The sequence below is a fragment of the Pelodiscus sinensis genome, chromosome 19 (genome assembly GCF_049634645.1).
Source record: "Pelodiscus sinensis isolate JC-2024 chromosome 19, ASM4963464v1, whole genome shotgun sequence".
NCBI lineage: Eukaryota > Metazoa > Chordata > Testudines > Trionychidae > Pelodiscus > Pelodiscus sinensis.
In genome coordinates, this window is record NC_134729.1 from 6,364,846 (window position 1) to 6,383,797 (window position 18,952).

At 48.4% G+C, this 18,952-nt stretch overlaps 2 protein-coding genes across 3 annotated transcripts in view; one reads left to right on the plus strand and one right to left on the minus strand.

Moving 5' to 3' along the window:
- Nucleotides 1-1,166: 1,166 nt before the first annotated feature.
- LOC106732567 (uncharacterized) lies at nucleotides 1,167-4,436 on the minus strand. The gene is made up of 4 exons (XM_075903386.1): nucleotides 4,403-4,436; nucleotides 4,110-4,314; nucleotides 2,372-2,631; nucleotides 1,167-1,715 (listed from the first exon to the last, which is right to left on the minus strand). The coding sequence occupies exons 1-4, from the start codon at nucleotides 4,434-4,436 to the stop codon at nucleotides 1,246-1,248; spliced, it is 969 nt and encodes a 322-aa protein (XP_075759501.1). The 3' UTR covers nucleotides 1,167-1,245.
- A 398-nt stretch (nucleotides 4,437-4,834) lies between these two features.
- Nucleotides 4,835-18,952, plus strand: part of CERS5 (ceramide synthase 5) — a 49,194-nt gene continuing 35,076 nt past the window's right edge. The window contains exon 1 of one of the 2 annotated variants that reach the window (XM_075902054.1): nucleotides 4,835-5,254. In XM_075902054.1, the coding sequence (XP_075758169.1) occupies nucleotides 5,052-5,254 (203 nt within the window). In that variant the 5' untranslated portion in view covers nucleotides 4,835-5,051. The remainder of the gene's footprint in view (nucleotides 5,255-18,952) is intronic. The other variant, XM_006131149.4, reaches the window with a different exon arrangement.

Genomic DNA, 18,952 nt, shown 5'->3' on the forward strand with positions numbered 1-18,952 from the left:
CTGTGTATTTATTTTAAATCTCACCCCATTTTAACTTTTCTATAAACTCTAGCACCTATTCACATTAAATCTGTGGGATTTCAGCATTAACAGGTTGTCAACTCAGATTTACAGTACACTTGCAGTTTCCCACTCAAACACCCTCATTCAACCTTGACGAATTAGCTGAGCTAGCTGCTTTACCACCAACACCAATGAAGATGTTGCAAGTAAGGGGGTGATTTTGTCTACCTCGTCTCAAAATCAGATAAGGGAATAAACTCAATCTCTGCTGAACTTGCTCCAATTTTGCTAGCAGTTCCATCTACTACCAGTTTAAACTGGTTTAACATTACTCAGCATAAAGCAAATCAGTTATTTTGTCCAATATCAGTGGCTTTTGGACCATATGAGAATCCTGTTTAAAAACTACTGTCCTGGTTTCCAATATACTCTATCTTGCCTTGTCTCTCCCATATTTTTCTAGTGCAGGGGCTGGCAACCTTTTCAAATCAGAGCCAAACATTAAATTTCAGAACAAGTGGTCAATGAAGAGCTGCAACCTAATATGACATTAGCCTTCTTGGCTACATGCTCACACTGTTGACCCATATCCAGCTTCTCGTCCACTGTAATCTATCATGGCTGAGGCAGCCTACCCCCCTGATGCCATGGCTTATGAAGTCCTACACTGGCCACAAGCAGGGAACAATTTAATGTGCACTTGAATGGGACTCACTTGCAGGTTGAATGTGCCTTCAGGCCTCTAAAGGGGAGGTTCAGGTGCCTGCTCACTCACCTCCACGTGCGGGTAATGAAACATCCCCAAGGTGGTGGCCATATGTTGTGTGCTTCACAGCCTGGTAGAGAGGAAAGGGGAAGCCTTTCTCCCAGGGTGGGTAATGGGCTGGTGGAGAGGGGAGGCAGTTCAAGCAGCTGCCGCCCACCAGGCTGCAATGAGCATCCAGGAGGCCCAAAAGAGAGATTTTCAGAAGGAACCCAATGATTCTCCCCGGTGCCTCCCCAATGGGGGCTTGGGCCTGGCCCCCCAATACTTTTCCCTCCACAACCCATCCCTGCCCCACTTTCCGGACATTAAAGACAGATACCAAGTTTTGTTTGAAAAATAAACTTAGTATTAAATAACAAGCAATGTAAATAACAAAAGCACAATGCTGGTTTCAAAAATAAACTTCATCTTAAATTTAAAAACATTTCTGTAATTGGGGGTGAAAGGAGCTCTAAACCTGGACAGCGAAGGGAGGCTCAGGGCTGAGGGTGTTGCATGGACCACAAGCTCCTGCTCTCTCTGGTCCAGGGACCTTGATGGAATAGGAGTTGGGTGGGGCCTGGGACAGTAGAGGGCAGGGTAAGGGGGGCGGTGCTGCAGCTGGATCTAGGATAGCAGGGGATGAGGGAGCAAGGGAGAGATTGGGGGGGGGGGGAGGATGCAAGGGGAGCAGGAGCAGCAGCAAGGGGGACAGGACCTGGGAAGGCCATGATCTCCCTCATTGTGGAACATATTGTTGTGCGCTGCTGGACGAGCTCGTCCAGCAAGTGGTCTTGCCACACAGCCTTTGCCCGCATCCTCTCAGCTATGGTCTCCTGCAGTCTTTGGAGGACCCTAATGTGCTGGCGGGTGAGGTCTTGATACATGCACCAGTGCCTGTGGCTTCCATGGACCCAGCTGGGTGGTGGGACAGATGTCGCTTGACCATCAGGGACGGATGGTCCAGCTGTGGAGGACAAGAGGCAGAAGTGGTCAGTCATGCATGCACACGCTGTCCCTGCTTGTGAGCAGTGAGTTACTGTCCTTGGAACAGGGGATTCTGATGTTCTGACAGCAAGTCCACGTGTGGCCTGGCCAGCAGCCCCAGCATCACAGGGGCCCCTTGGTGCCCAGGGTACCATCCTGCCTCCGCCCCCCCATAGCCAAGCAGCCTAGGGAAGTGTCCAGCCACAATGGGTTCCCAGATATTGGAGAGGGGCCTGGAGTTCTCCCAGGCTCTCACCCCACCCCACCCCACACGTGCATGTGGCAACACTGTCTGCAGGAGCAGTTGTTGCCTCGCATGTACACACGTGGCCAAGTGCTATGTGCAACACTCATTGGTCTGGGTGGGGTCGTGTGTGCATGCTTGTGCCCAGCCTGCTTCCTGGCAGGGGGAGGACAGCCCTCCCTGTTGTTGGACATGTGTGGGGCCGTCCCCAGGCTATGAGCAGCAGCTTGTGTGTGCCCCGGGAAGAGACGTGCCCCGGGACTGCATGTGCTTACACGTGCATAGACAGCTGGATGCTGTCCAGGCCCAGCATCACGCATGAAAATCGTGCCCCCATCCCTTGTGCTCCCATCTCCCGCACGCTGTGTGTGTGGCAATCCCACAGCACTCACCTGATGTTCCCTCCTCGGGGTCTGAAGATGCCTGGGAGGCGTCCTGAGTCTGGGGGACCGGTTCCAGGGTGAGGGTCACACCAAGCCCGGGGTCGTCGTCCTCTTCATCCTGGAGCTGCTGGTCATCAGGGTTGTCTTCATGAAGCTCTGGCCAGGGTAGATGTAGCCTTAATGGGACACTTAGCTTTGCCAAGAAAAGTGTGGAAGTGGATTTCCCATTATCAGCATGAGACTTTTGGTAAGATCTGTGAGGCCAATGCCTGTGAAGTGAGAGAATCTGTCACCACCCTGTTCTGTCTCTAACTAGTCGGCTATGTCTAGACTGGCATGATTTTGCGGAAATACTTTTAATGGAAAAGTTTTTCTGTTAAAAGTATTTCTGCAAAAGAGCGTCTAGATTGGCACGGATGCTTTCGCACAAGAAAGCTCCCACGGCCATTTTAGCCATCGGGCTTTCTTGTGCAAAAAATTAAGGTGCCTGTTTACACTGGCCCTCTTGCGTAAGTATTCTTGCGCAAGAGGGCTGATCCCTGAGCGGGAGCATGAAAGTATTTGCGCAAGAGGCACTATTTTGTACATTACAAAATCAGTGCTCTTGCGCAAATTCAAGTGGCCAGTATAGACAGTTGGCAAGTTTTTGTGCAGAAGTGGCTGCTTTTGCGCAAAATCTTGCCAGTCTAGATGCACCCGTCATGTATTGGTAATAGCACTGCACAGACCCTTTCTGCAACCCTCCTGCTCCCAACACTCCCTTCAGCACTAACAAATCAATACTACTAATCAGGGGCATCCTCTGCTGTTTGTGCTTCCCCAACCTCCAACTGCTGTGACCCACTTGCCTCCTGCAGGGTAGAAGAGAACTCCTGACTACATGCATCTGTGGAAGCAGAACAATCCACTGGCTGTGGGCCCCATGATTTCCTCCAAAGTATCCCTGTGGGTTTTTGGGCTGGAGATGAGGTTGTTCCCACATATTGTATCCTGCTCTTTGTAGAACCCACAAGACACTGGCACAACACCAGCATGGAAACCCCCCGGGGCAGGGCTTAGGCTGCTTGTTGGAGCATCTGTGGGGACCTGAGCTCTCCATCACCTTTGGTACCCCTGGGCAGTACCTTGAGTAGGCATACCGCAGAGTGCTTCCCTTTTTGTCATGTATCTTGATATCCGCCCGTAGTTAACATAATTCTTGTGCCTTGAGCGTAGCTGGCACTGGGACTCTCCCCAATTGCTGATGAGGAAGGAGAAAATTTGTTCCTCTTGGTTTCTGAGGACAGGACAAGGAGTAATGGGCTTAAAGTGCAGCAGGGGAGGTTTAGATTGAACATTAGGAAAAAATTCCTAACTGTCAGGGTGGTCAAATATTGGAATAAATTGCCAAGGGAGGTGGTGGAATCTCCCTCTCTGGAGATATTTAAGAACAGGTTAGATAGACATCTGTCAGGGATGGTGTAGGTGGAGCTTGGTCCTGCCTTGAGGGCAGGGGGCTGGACTCGATGACCTCTCGAGGTCCCTTCCAGTCCTATGATTCTATGAGTTCCAGCACCTCAGCACTGCCTGAAGTTGGGGAATGCCTAGTGTGTGGAACAGGCCTGGCCACCTAGAAAGATACAGAGTGATGAGGGTGCTGAATTAGGCCCCTCCCAACCTGTCTGTGCCCTTCCCTGCCCCAAGCTGGGTTCACTCTCCCATACCCATCACCACTGCCACAAATGGAGTCTGGTCTGAGAGCTGGCACCTTAGCCACAGCTGGAGGCTGTTGCAGAGTCCTGGGCAAGGAGCAGGACCCAAAGCAGCAGCCACTGGCCTAGACCCCTGCAAAGGCGGGGCTGTGTGGAGTAGGCAGCTGACAGAGCCAGGGGCACCCCAGGGGAGCTTCAGGGAGGCCAGGAGGGCGTGGGACAGCCGAGGACCAGCAGCCACAGGGCGGGGCCTGCCTGTAGCTGTAGGCGGGAGAGCTGCCGCCCGCGTCCAAGGTTACTGATCCGAGTGGCAGCGCCTCACCCCCGCCTCAGGCGTTGGTTTCTGCGCGTCTCCTCAGCGACGGCTGCAGGCTCAGAGTCATTCCGCCCGCACGGAGCCGCGCCTGGGCGGGGCCCTGCAGCGCGCGCTCCCCGCTCCTCGCGCACGGGGGCGGGGCTCTGTAGGGAACGCGACGCCCCCTCCTCGCGCCCCGAGCCGCGGCTGGGCGGGGCCCTGCAGCGCGCGCTCCCCGCTCCTCGCGCACGGGGGCGGGGCTCTGTAGGGAACGCGACGCCCCCTCCTCGCGCCCCGAGCCGCGGCTGGGCGGGGCCCTGCAGCGCGCGCTCCCCGCTCCTCGCGCACGGGGGCGGGGCTCTGTAGGGAACGCGACGCCCCCTCCTCGCGCCCCGAGTCGCGGCTGGGCGGGGCCCTGCAGCGCGCGCGCTCCTGCGCCTGGCGCCCTGAGACGCCCCCCCCCACCCCACCCCGGGCGGGCTTTTGGTCCCTCTGCTGGTGACCGTGCGACGGCCCCCGCCGGGGTGACGTCAGCAAGGGGCATGGCCTTGCTTGAGGCACAGGGGAAGCGGATCTGTGGGGGGCGTGGTCGCTGGCTGGGGGGGCGTGGCCCCGCGAGGGGCGGGGACCAGGGCTGTGCGCCGCCCTGGCCCGTTGGCTGCTGCTGCTGCTGCTGGCTGGCGGGGGGAGGCAGCGGCGGAAGATGGCGGCGGCCGTGTCGGCGCTGCTCTCGGCCTGGTTCTGGAACGAGCGCTTCTGGCTGCCGCACAACGTGACCTGGGCGGACTTGGCCAGGGAGCCCGGCCCGGAGTGGGGCAGCGACGCCCAGTACCCCCGGGCCTGGCACGTCCTTTTCGCCTTCCCGCTGGCGCTGGGCATCTTCGCCGTCAGGCTGCTGTTCGAGCGGTGAGCGCGCGGGATCCTCCGCCGCGTGCCAGGGACCCGTCAGGGCTGGGGGGCGTCCCCGGCACCTGAGCTCAGGAGCCCTTCGCTGGGCACCCCCAGGGCAGAGGGGACCCTTCTCCAGAGCATCCCCGGGACCTGAGCTCAGGAGCCCTTCCCTGGGCACCCCCAGGGCAGAGGGGACCCTTCTCCAGAGCATCCCCGGGACCTGAGCTCAGGAGCCCTTCGCTGGGCACCCCCAGGGCAGAGGGGACCCTTTTCCAGAGCGTCCCCGGGACCTGAGCTCAGGGGCCCTTCCCTGGGCACCCCTAGGGCAGAGGGGACCCTTCTCCAGAGCATCCCCGGCACCTGAGCTCAGGAGCCCTTCCCTGGGCACCCCTAGGGCAGAGGGGACCCTTCTCCAGAGCATCCCCGGGACTTGAGCTCAGGAGCCCTTCCCTGGGCACCCCCAGGGCAGAGGGGACCCTTCTCCAGAGCGTCCCCGGGACCTGAGCTCAGGGGCCCTTCCCTGGGCACCCCCAGGGCAGAGGGGATCCTTCTCCAGAGATCCCCGGGACCTGAGCTCAGGGGCCCTTCCCTGGGCACCCCCAGGGCAGAGGGGATCCTTCTCCAGAGATCCCCGGGACCTGAGCTCAGGGGCCCTTCCCTGGGCACCCCCAGGGCAGAGGGGACCCTTCTCCAGAGCGTCCCCGGGACCTGAGCTCAGGAGCCCTTCCCTGGGCACCCCCAGGGCAGAGGGGACCCTTCTCCAGAGCGTCCCCGGGACCTGAGCTCAGGAGCCCTTCGCTGGGCACCCCTAGGGCAGAGGGGACCCTTCTCCAGAGTCTCTCCAGGGATCTGAGCTCAGGAGCCCTTCGCTGGGCACCCCTAGGGCAGAGGGGACCCTTCTCCAGAGTCTCTCCAGGGACCTGAGCTCAGGAGCCCTTTGCTGGGCACCCCCAGGGCAGAGGGGACCCTTCTCCAGAGTCTCTCCAGGGATCTGAGCTCAGGAGCCCTCCACCATTCCCTGGGCACCCCCTAGGGCAGGCCTGGGGGGGGGGACCCTTCTCCAGAGCATCCCCAGGGATCTGAGCTCAGGAGCCCTCACCCTCCGCCCCCCTGCATCCTGGGTATCCCTGGGGGACAGGGCTGGGGACTTCTCTCTGGAACATCCCTAGAGACTCAAGCTCCTCATCTCTTGGAACTCTCTGTGAACAGGGCTGGTGACAGCTCTCCAGGGCTTCTCAGTCTGGAGGTGGGCATACCCAGGGCATCCTCTGGGACGGACCTGGGGTGGAGGAGGTCTCCTGAGCCTTTCCCAGGGACCACTGAGGAGCTTTCCCTCCCCTGTATTTTGGACATTCCCTAGGGGCAAGGCTGGGTACTTCTCTCTGTAGCATTTCCAGGGACCAGAGCAAAGGAGTTCCTTTCCCTCACTCCCAGCACCCAGGGTAACTCAGACAGGCACACTCACCTAGAAACTCTTGGGGACAGCGGCAGCTCTGTAGAATATCCCTCGGGATTAGAGTTGAGGAATTCCCCCTTCCCTTGCCATAGCTGGGTACCCCACATCCTCACAGAGCATGTCTAGAATCCCCTGGAAGTAGGGCTGGAGAGGTTTCCATAGCATCTTCCAGCCCCACAGGAACCAGAGCTGTATATCCTCCACCCTTGGAGATTCCAGTACTAATCTCTGCTGGGAGTCTCTTTGTCACTAAATTCACATGGAGCTCAGGCTCCCAAATCCTCAGGATTGGAGAGCTGGGTTCTAAGATGTTGGATTTCCAGGAATGGGGGTGGTACCTCTAGATGTGGTATCTGGGGAAATCTACCCATCAGTAAACTTAATATGATATTTCTCTACATGCCAGATGCTGTAAGAATTAATAGCAGTGAGCCAATGAGAGATTTTCAGCTATATAGTACTATGCAAGACTTATTTATGTGTGACTGACTAGACAGTTAATGTGCAATATCTTTTTCAGTTATGAGATTGAACAGCCATGCAGGGTGACAAAAGGACATGGGTAGAAATCGAAGCCCCCTTTATCCACTGGAAAAGTATAGAATAAGGCAGGCAACAGCAGGGCATACCTCAAATGTAAACTTGGTTTCTTCAATCCTTAGCTCCTTCTCTAAGACTGCCAATAAGGAAGTCAGGTAGTCACGATATAAAGCTAGTTTATGTGGCGTGGGACACTTATCCACTACAAAGCTGATGGACCATCCACCAAACTCACTTTGCACAGGTTACTAAAGAGTCTTCAGGTACCTATTTGGGAATGTCTACACAGCAAGAAAAGGAGCAGCCAGCCAGTTTCAGAGATTGGGTCAGCTGACTAAGACTTGCCTGTGGAGCTAAAAATAACAGGTGTAGCTGGTTGGTGTTTGGGCTGGCTCTGAAACCAGTGAGGAGGGAGGTCTCAGAGTGTGGACTGCAGCCCAAGCCCAAATGTTACACTTCTATTTTTAGTCCTGTGGCTTAAACCCTGTGAGTCTGAGTCAGGTGACACAGGCTCTGAGTCTTGGTGCCTCAGGAGTTTTGATTTTTTACAATGTAGATGTACCCCATCAATCATGGCCTCAGTTTGTGATATCATCTATCTTTTAATCATTTCAGCCTCTCATTAAAATACTCTATTTGCTGAGGATGGGCTCTTGGGCAACCAAGCAGAGAATGTATGTGTTTGGAAGTTGCTTTCACAACTACTTTCATAGTTTTAATGTTCTGAGCTGGCATAGCTTTCATCCTTGTGTTATACGGATCTTATGCTAATGTGTATAAAGACAAATCAAGATGCTTAATGATCTCTTCATACTGATGTCCAGTAGCTGAAGCTGCCAGGTTAGAGGTGTGGGGGTCATACTAGAGAAAATGTTCAGTCCATGCTTGCTATTAAAATACACTTGAATTTGAGTAATGTAATCTCTGGATTCTTAAATATTCTTGTAATTTATTTTGAATATGCATCATAATAATAATAATACTTTGCATTTTTATTTTTTGCTAATGCTCTGTGAATTTGCCACATTGTGAAGCACTTCCTAGTTTGACTCCTCTGTTATATTCAGTTCAAAGATGGATGTAGGGCATGTGGAGTTTAATTCCAAATATTTATGCAAAAAAGTATCTGTACATCCCTGTGTGATTTAGGATGTAGAGACTTTTTGGTTGCTTTTACCACTTGGCCTGCATAATTGTTGGCCAGGCTGCTGAACTCTTTCTTGTATGTTACAGTTACTAATAGTGAAACTGTTGTACATATTGATACTTTTTAGCAGTTCTCTTGTTAATTCTCACAGCTCATTGTTGCAGCTTTATCTGTAGACTTAAGAAACTGGTAACAGTGGGTTTAAGAACAGCATCCTGTGTAAAAACACACACCACTGAAAGCGTAGAATCTTCTTCATACAGTAACTGCTTAAAGAAAGTGAAATATCTGAACAATATTTTAAAGTAATTATTTGAGAACTTCCAGTTGTGATTCTTAAATGTTTTGTTAGTCTATAAAGTGCTACCAGACTATTGGTTGTTTTTTCAGTTTACACTGGTCATGTGAGGCTTTTTCTCTGAAGGATGTGGGGAATTGTTTGCCCAATCCCACTTACTCTATAAAGCAAGAAGCTTAATTATTTCTCTTGATGCATACTTCATGTACAGTAAGACTTAGTTAAATCTGTGTGAAAATAAAATGGGAATGTTACATAACACTAGAAAATGTACTGCTGGGAACAGCTAAGGGGTGTTTGGTATTGTTTCCCCATGGGAAATAGCAGAGGGGAACTAAACAGGTAATTTTGGTTCTTTCAGCAAATCATTTGATAGTAGAAGACTGAGTGGTAATAGTTATTTTCTCTGTGTAACAAGGGCAAAAGCTTTTATTTATGAAAAGGATTGTAGAAGGAAACTGATCAGGGAACTATTCGGTTTTCCCTTGCTGACTTTACATATGAAGTACAGGCAGTCCCCGGGTTGCGTACAAGATAGGGACTGTAGGTTTGTTCTTAAGTTGAATTTGTATGTAAGTCGGAACTGGTACATATTGTAAGGGTGATAGAAATGTAGCCGTGTTAGTCTGGGGTAGTTGAAGCAAAATGCAGGACAATATAGCACTTTAAAGACTAACAAGATGGTTTATTAGATGATGAGCTTTCGTGGGCCAGACCCACTTCCTCAGATCAAATAGTGGAAGAAAGGGAAACTTATTGTAAGGGAATATTGTAAGGGAAACTCTAGCCAAACATTTCTCCAGAGCTCAGTTTTATTCTCCCACACCTCATTTCCCTCAGTCCTTTATTCTCAAGGTGAGGTGTCTGCTAAGAAAAGGATTTGTTTAAGCATTTGTCCGCGTCTCCCTGGTCTGCTGGGGGGAAGCAGCTAGTGCGGGGTTGCCTTACCCCGTTTGTAAGTAGGGATCCGATGTAAGTTGGATCCATGTAACCTGGGGACTACCTGTACTATGGGTGTTGAGACTGCATAACTTGATCTAGGACTCCAAAGAAGGGAGGCTGTTGAAGGAGAAAAGCAGAAAAGATAAAAATATGTAATAAAAGGCAGGTGAAAGGAGAAAATAGAACAGTAAAAGAAAAAGCAATGATCTTTCCCTCCTGCCCCACCTATTCTGACCTGAAAACCAAACCAAAAAAGACATTCCTTTGCTCTGCCTTCTGAGACTCCTCTTTGAAGCACCATGCCATCCAATGCAAAGGATCTAGGGACACACTTCCCAGAGTGTCAGTGCTGGTCCTGGCCAAATGTCTGCACTCAGCAGCAAACAATGACAGGATGTGATGGAATGTTCCCTGTTATAGAGATGTTGCAAGGGTCAAGATGGAATCCTTCCTCCTCTTTCCATGTACAGCACTGAATAATGGGCCCAGGCATACTAGTTTTGGTGGGAAGTGCAGAAGATTATAATTTTCCTTTGCAACATGAGGTATTAGCTGCTGGTAGAGACAGAGTACTAGACTTGATGATTTAGTAGAGTAGCTTCAAGGTTGACACTTCTTTTATCACTTCCATAACTTCTGGGTTATATTTCCTAGCTTTGTGGCTCATCTACATGTGAGAGCTTTTCTATACGTTTAATGAATGTTTTCATACTGTACCTCACCATGGGTCAGGTTTAGTTTGTATTTTGCAAAAGCATGTTGTTAGTGAGACCAGTTGTGCTGATATCTGGCTTGTTTTCTAAACCTGCAGCCTATTAATTTATTGGGTGATCCCACGTCCTTGTATTGTAGAGGGGTAAGTAATACTACCTTACTCCCTTTCTTCACACCAGTGGTGATTTTATAAAACTTTATTATACCCCCGCCCTTAGTAGTCTCTTTTTTAAAATAAAGAGTCCCAGTCTTTAATCTTTCCTCATATGGAAATTGTTCCATAAGCCCAATAATTTTTGTTGTTCTCTGCACTTTTTCCAATTTTAATCTTTTTTTTTTTTTAAATGGGGTGAACAGAACGGCAGTCAGTATTCAAGTTATGGATGTACCATGGCTTTATAGAATGGCATGTTCAGTAAAACTCCATTGGACCAGCACCATCAGGAACCTGGAAGTGCTCCGGGCAGCCGGACCATTGGAGCTGCTCTGCCCCCGGCATCCCCGATTCAGCTGCTGCTGAAACTGACCAGCAGCTGAATCGGGAAAGCCGGGGGCAGAGCAGCTGGAGTGCTGCCGGTAGGTCCCGTAGCACTGCCCCTCGGCGCTGCGGGACCAACCCGGCAGCACCACAGCTGTCCCCGATTCAGCCGCTGCTGAAACTGACCAGCGGCTGACTCCGGGAAACCGAGGTAAAGCTGCTCTGCCCCGGGCTTGCCGGAGTCAGCCGCTGCTCAGTTTCAGCAGCGGCTGACTTGGGGACGCCTGGGGCAGAGCAGCTGTGGTGCTGCCGGGTTGGTCCGGTAGCGCCGCCCCTTGGCGCTGTGGGACCAACCCGGCAGCACCCCAGCTGCTCTGCCCCAGGTGTTCCCAAGAGCAACTGAGGTGCTGCCAGGTTGATCTCGCAGCACCAAGGGGCGGCACTACCGGACCAACCCGGCAGCACCACAGCTGCTCTGCCGCAGACATCCCGATTCAGCTGCTGCTGAAACTGACCAGCAGCGGCTGAATCGGGGACGCCTGGGGCAGAGCCGGACTATCGGAAGGGGGGGCTATGAGGGGTCTGGGGTGGCATCCCCCACACCACCCTAGACCCCTCATAGCCCCTCCCCTTCTGATAGTCCGGCATATTTGATAATCCGGCACTCCCTGGGTCCTAAAGGTGCCAGATTATCGGAAGTTTTCTGTTGTTTGCTTCTGTTTGTTCCTAACGTTGGGGCACTTTTTAATACCTTTGCAAGTTAAGCAGATGTTTTTAGAAAATATTCACAGTGACTCCAAGAACTTTCTTGAGCAAATAGCTAAAGCAGACCCCCATCACTAGGATAGTTTGATCTATTTCCAAAGTACATTACTTTGCATCCATCAACCCTTTTCTCTACTACCTCCTGTACCTCACCACTTTGAACATGTGCTAAATGTTCACATTTATCTAATAAAATCCCATTGTGCACATACCACTTTCTAGGCCTTGGGAATTATTAAATCAGATGGCTTCCTTGACACATAATTGGCAGTAACACTGATGACTCAGAGCCTGAACTGTATTTCTGTAGTTCTTTTGCTTTAGCTTCTCTCCCTCCTGTAATTTTCTCCTTCCTTCTCTCATTCCCCCATTAGCTCTTCAGCATTATGAGGAAGTGTGGTTTTTCTTCCTTGAATGGTTTTGTTACCGCAACACATTTCTGTTCTAACTGAATGTCATCTTGAGGCAGAGAGCAGTTTACAAAGAAACCTGTGAATCTTTAATTTTGACTGTAAACAGGGAGGTGTTGCTAAGGATCTGCAGAAACCTGCAATGTATTCTTCCTATGATTTGCTCTCAGTAATTACTTAAGACTGCTTTTTCAGTCCCTCCAGGGAGCTAAAGGGGATCTGCAATGCATTCCTATCTGGCTAAGAAACTTCCCTGGATTTTTGCTTCATGTAAAGCAGAGTTGAAAATTAGTGTCCTGTAAATCATTTACATATCAAATATAATGAGATTATGAAGGAGAGAGGTTGCGCAGAGGCTCAGCTTCTTATCTTGGGATTCAATTACCAAATTGCATACACAACTGCTGAAAGGTGGATTGGTCAGATGTTTTATAATCTCGGGAAAATTTTCTGTGTGTTTTCATGCAAGATGGGGTGGGGGACTCAGCACACAAAATAGAATTTTGCTCTGTGGGGGGCCAGATTTGGGAAGGAGAAATCTCCAGAGAAAATGTTTGTGATCTTCGGGAGGAAGAAAACATCCCATAGTCTTCCCAGCCTCCTTTTTGTCCCCATTTTTTTGCCTTGGTTATCCATGTGGCAGACAGGGAGAGTGGCTACCTTGATATTTTTGAGAGAACAGAAAGTTAGATTGGGCGTTTGGGTGAGAACCGAGTGAACAAAATATATCTCCAATGGGATGACTCCCTGTGCCTTTTTAATTCTGAGATTGCTGCTGTGGCAGGTTGCTGAATTGGAAGGCGAACTCATTGAGATATTTAGAATGGTCATTAACTTTAAAGGGCCTTTTTGATCCACCAGTCTCTCCCAGCTAGGAATATAATAGTGTAGTCAGTTAACCGATAAGCAAAAGCTTATAGGTTAATGCTATAGACTACACGCATTCCTCCCCCTGCCGATAGTAAATTTTTTAGCAGGCTGACCAGCAGCCTAGCTCAGTCCTGGCTCATGCTGGATCTGGGACCTACTCCCGTTTCAGCTCTGCATTTCAAATGTACTAAGAGCTGGGTGGGCAGGCAGCCCAGCTCAGTTCTGACTCGCACTAGGTCTGGGAGCTCAGACCTCTTCTCCCCCCCCCCCCCACTTTCTCAGAAGCAGCAACACAAGGTGACAGTCAGCTGGCCCACGAGGGGAGCTGGTTTTTAAACAAGCTCAACCTCATGGACCAGCTCCTACCTGGTACCCTGCAGTGCTGCCTCTGATACAGCGGTTGCCAGCCCCACCCCTGGGTACTAGAGAATAGTCGATTAACCAATACAAATTCATGAGGTTACTCAGCTACAGGCAGTCCCCGACTTACGTGGATCCGACTTATGTCGGATCCGCACATACGAACCGGGCTTTTCTCGCCCCAGAGCTCACGGGCGGCGGGTCTGCCACCCGTGTCCTCTGGGGCGAGAAAAGCTGCTCCTGTCTCCCTGGTCCAGCGGCGTTGCTGGACCCCCCCCAGCAGACCAGGGAGACAGGAGCAAAACCGCGCAGGCGGCGGCTTTGCTCCAGTCTCCCTGGTCTGCTGGGGGGGTCCAGCGGCTTTGCTGGACTCCCCCAGCAGACCAGAGAGACAGGAGCAAAGCCGCAGAGGCGGCGGGGCCCCCTCCTCCGCGGCTTTGCTCCAGGTCTCCCTGGTCTGCTGGGGGGCGGGGTGCGCAGCTAGTGCGCCCCCCCCTCCAGCAATCCAGGCTTTTGTTGCGGACACCTGGGGTAGAGCAGCTGGGGGCTGCCAGGTTGGTCCTGCAGCGTTGCTCCTCGGCACTACTGGACCAACCTGGCAGAACCCCAGCTGCTCTGCCCCAGGCGTTCTGATTCAGCCGCTGCTGTCAGTTTCAGCAGCGACTGAATCAGGACGCCTGGGGCAGAGCATCTGGGGTGCTGCCCGGTTGGTCCAGTAGCTCCGAGGAGCGGCGCTACTGGACCAACCAAGCAGCACCCCAGCTGCTCTGCCCCAGGCGTCCCCAAGTCACCTGCTGCTGAAACTGACCAGTGGCTGACTACAGGATGCCCCGGGCTTCCTGGAATCAGCCGCTGATCAGTTTCAGCAGCAGCTGACTTGGGGACACCTGGGGTAGAGTAGCTGGGGTGCTGCCGGGTTGGTCCTGCAGGGACCTACCCGGCAGCGCCCCAGCTGTTCTGTCCCAGGCGTCCAGATTCAGCCGCTGTTGAAACTGATCAGCGGCTGATTCCAGGAAGCTGGGGGCAGAGCAACTCTGCCTCAGGCTTTCTGTAGTCAGCCACTGGTCAGTTTCAGCAGCAGCGGCTGAATCTGGAGCCAATTCCGACTTACATACAAATTCAACTTAAGAACAAACCTAGAGTCCCTATCTTGTACGTAACCCGGGGACTGCCTGTATTCAATTAACTGACATTTAACATCCCTACTCCCAGCTTTAGAATCATAACACCTGGATTGATCCTGACTGACCTGATCTAGCCTGCATTTACCTTGTAATTTGTTTCCTAAAGTGCTAGGGTATGTCTACACTGCAGTTTAAGCTCTGGGTTAATAGAACTTGAGTTAGTAAACCCTTGGTTTGTTAACATTGAGCCTGAGAATCGACACTCATTTGTAATCCAAGGTAGGAAGAGTTGAACTCTGTCTCCCAAAGTGGATGTCCAACATATCCCCTTTAGGGTACAGTCGTCCATATCCTAGACTTCCTTGTACCTTCCCAAAATGTGGTCACTCTAGCTTTTTGTATGAGGGAAAACTTGACTTTCCAGTGGACAAAGGTAATCGGGTCTGCAGGATTGTGTAATATTTTAATGAACTCCAAGAGCACAAATTTAGTGGAGTAGCATCTACACTGCAAAGCAATAGGGTTGAGACCTGGACACCAGCTTGACTCAGACCTTCCATTCCTGTGGAGTCCTGAGATCGGATTTAAAATTATTTATGCATAGAAAGAAGGGGAAGTTAGGCTTGAGCATGAGCCCGAATCTTGGGCTTACCTGCAATGTAAACATACCCTTAGAATGAGAGACAAGAATAGTTCAGAGACTTTTTTTACATGCTGAAACTTCAGGCCCCTGGAATGCTTTCCTGTCCTAGTTTTGGATAAGTGACTACCTTTTAAATTTCCTTGTTTCTAAAATGGAGTTAATGATACTTGGTATGCTTTGTAATGTACTTTGAAATCCTCTAATTAAAGTGCTATTCAAGTTCAAAGTATGAAGATCACTTCAGTGCTGACTTTTTACACCTGTGCGCTGCCATGACCTGCTACTGATGCTATCTCTAACTATCAGTTGAGTTTATTGCAGGTTGTTGTAATATACAGTTTGCTAACATTTATTATCAATACATGCATTGTACAGAATGTGATAATCCAGTTCACAAGTATAGATTTGTGATGTTTGACCTAAAATCTAAGTTGCATTGCTCTCTCTACAGTGAAAGCTGATTGCATACTATATTTATTGCTTTTGTGTTCAGCTTTCAAAGCAATTATGCTCAAATGATAACTAATTCAGCTCAGAGAATTTCTGTGGGTTATAAAAAGACAGGAGCCCTTTGGGAATGGTGATCAGGAGGACTGGGGACATTTCTAAAACATTTAGTCTTGATCTTTTGCCCTGTCTACATGATATTAATAAGTTTTCCTCCATTTAATACTTGATAGCTGTGCAGTACAATTAACAATATGATTAGCATACATAAATGGGAATACTTCCTTTTAAACTCAAATAATCAGTTAACTGGACCAAAAAAGGTGGGGAAGAAATAACAAAAAAATGGGACAAACAATAGTTAAATTTAAACAAATCAATTTTTGTAGTAGATTTTGAGATTTAGTTGTGGAAACTTGGACTGAGTCTGGCCTCAAAGGAGGTGGGCAGGAAGGAGCTCCACACCCACCATGGCAAAGGTACAGTTACTTGCCAACCTGAGATGCAATGGTGAGTAAAATGAAAGGCAGGCCTTTCAAGAGTAACTAGTTACATTGGGTATCTAGCTTGAGGTGGCTTAAAAAAATTCAGAAAGTGGCTGACTCCTGCCCTCTGATAATCAGCTGCCTAAAAAGTGTCTCCAGTGAGCCAGTAGCCCAAAGTGATCTTGTGTGTGTAACAAAATCTTGGTTTATTGCAGGTTGTTGTAATATACAGTTTGCTAACATTTATTATCAATAAATGCATTGTGCAGAATGTGATAATCCAGTTCACAAGTATAGATTTGTGATGTTTGGCCTAAAATCTTGGTGTGTAACAAAATCAAATGAGCACCCCCAGTGTCAAGATTCCAGAAGAAAGTCTATAATGTATTTGAGGCCTATACACTTTAGGGCTGTTAAAAAAGAAGAGTCAAGTTAAAATTGGTCTTTACCTTAACAGGCACCCATTGTACAGAATGCAGACCCAGTAATACCTTAAAAACTTTTGAGCAGACAAGTTGCTACCTTTTGAGAAAGCTGCAAGTGATGGAGGTTCCTTGCTGAGAATTTAAGTAATCCAGTCTTGATGGCTACGTGGTGCTGTTTCAAGGTTCTAAAGGGAAATGCTGCTAAATTGTGCATCTGAAAATCCACTCTTGGTACCCAGGGAATATTCTAACATGACATCAAGATTTTAGAGCTTGCTCCCATAGCATCTGCTTAAGTGAGAACATACAAGGCTGTTCTCTTTATCTTGATAACCTTTGCCCAATAGCAAGACTGGTTTTTCTGGGGTTGAAAGAAACATCCAACTGGCAAAACAGAAACTGCATGTGGAACCATGAAAAATATATAGTTAGCCTGCTGATAATTAAAAGTAGAATAAATATTATGGTTGCACACCAAATATGCCCACACTGGACAGGAAATTGCTAACAAGCCATCTTGCAACATGGTTTGGTTGAAACTATGGTTGCTAGCAGAGTTGTTAGTACGGAGCCCAAATGCACTCTTAAAATGACACATGGTTATCTTATCTTTGATTTTTTTTTTTCAAATCAGCCGTGTTTTCCCTAGGCCATTTAAAAAATTACATTTGTTTCAAACAAATTACGTTTGTTTCTTTCCTACTACAAAGAAATGGTAACAAAACAAGTTTTGGGAATGGTAATTTAGGATTGGCTGCCATGTTATTTTTTATGTTCCAAGGGATTATTTTGATCCCTTATGTGTGTCTTTCTTTGATCAGGTAGTAATTTTAATGATTTGATTTTTCTCCCCCAATTTCATTAGATCTTGAGTTTTAAATTAATTCCAAGACAACAATAGTGGTGAAAATATTTAAGAGACCTATATGCGATCGAAGCTAATATTTATCTCCAGCTATTTGAGGCCACAATGACCCTCCTTTCCCATCCACCCAAGTTGTTGTTTTTCACTTAAAAAAAATACTCTGAATTTTAAAAAAAGAACTAAATCTGTATGCTCGTAGATAAACTGAGGCGAGCTCAAGATCTTTAATCTTAGCTTTGTCTTAGTTCTAATCATGTATCAGCAAGTAAAACAAATGCTTGGGATCTTAAGGTTCCATGTATAAGCTACATGCACACAGTTGTAATTAGCTTATTACTCTGACGTCTCTTGAGCCTATCAAACAGAACAGCCAGAGGGTGATCATAAGGTTCCAGCAAGAAGCATTGATTTTTTTTTATAAGAATTTGATATAGATCATGACTGTTCTGCGGGAGCCATTCTAAGTTGGGCAATTACAAATAGCCCAAATACAAATAGCATCTATTTGCTCTAATGCAGCTGCTGCTGTTCCATACTATTATATTATTAAGATGTCTTGAAAAATTTAAATCACATGGATAATGGCTTGATAACACTAATTATCTGAAATTCAGAGATACAGTTGGAATGTCATTATCCACATTGGTATACATGGGTACTGTAGGAGGTCTGGGCATATGTATTGTAATATAACTGCACAGTTCCTACTTAGTGGCCTAGATTGCATATTGAGCAAGGAAGAACCAGCTTGAAATGAAGATCCTGCCTCATTCTTTAACTCTGGCTGTTAAAATGGTCATGGTGTTATTTCTTTGGGGAAATGGAAGAGGATAGGACTGTATTAACTAGACCAGCTAATTCTTGGTCACAGTCTCTGTTAGTTTTATTTGATTACTTGAGAAATTCCATAAAGGTCATAATGGGAGAGTTTCTCAAGAGCAAACATGATTGATGCTAGCAAAAGAAACACCTGCTTGGAAGTGCTTTGTTATAAGTACTCCTGGAGTTGTACCAATTCTTGTGTTCAATCTTTTCAAGAGGATTTTCTTTAACTCTCCTTAGTTCACTTTTTAGATAACCAGTTTTTTTTTATTCTCCCCTTTCTTCTTTACTAAATGCAACTCAGCCAAGGTGAGAAGCTATTGCTGATAATTCATCATATATTTCAGGGGCCAAAAATCCATTTACTAAATCTTCTGGCAATCAAAAAATCCTTCAAAACCTCATTGCTGTATAAAAATACATTAATAATGTCTATTTAAATTAGAGAGAAAAAGGAATAAAACTTCCACTCAGACACATTATGGAGTAGCAGTAATGACTTCCATTAAGACTGAGCATTGTTTTCTGTTTAAGGGCAGACTCTTCACAATCAGATTGAATTGCTTTGCAAGTTGAGACATCAAAGTAGTTTTAGCAATGTAAATGTTGAGACCATTTGATTATGAAGTTCCTCTTCCCCCAAAATGAATTCATTTTAAACCTTGCTGGTGCTTATTACTCTTTTATCCACAATAAGGGAAAAAGCAATGGGAAGTCTCCACATAAATCTTGTATCTTTTGACAGCCTTTGAGACTATCTGGCACCAAAATCCAGCTTCAAAAACTAATAAATATAAAAGTTATTAGATCTGATCTCTGGGTCTGTAAAATAAGCTTGCTTTCTGATTCAGGCAACCAATGGGAGCACACACGTAGGAATTTAGAATTGAGGAGAAGTAGCAGACATTTCTGCATAATTGCA

Bases quoted from the DNA above. Each gene is read 5' to 3' on its own strand.
- LOC106732567 (XM_075903386.1), bottom strand. From the start codon at position 4,436: ATGACTCTGAGCCTGCAGCCGTCGCTGAGGAGAC. The intron at 2,632-4,109 runs GTGCCAGCTCTC...CTCACTTCACAG, and splicing joins AGCCTCCAGCTGTGGCTAAG to GCATTGGCCTCACAGATCTT. The intron at 1,716-2,371 runs GTGAGTGCTGTG...TGTCCTCCACAG, and splicing joins CCCCGAGGAGGGAACATCAG to CTGGACCATCCGTCCCTGAT.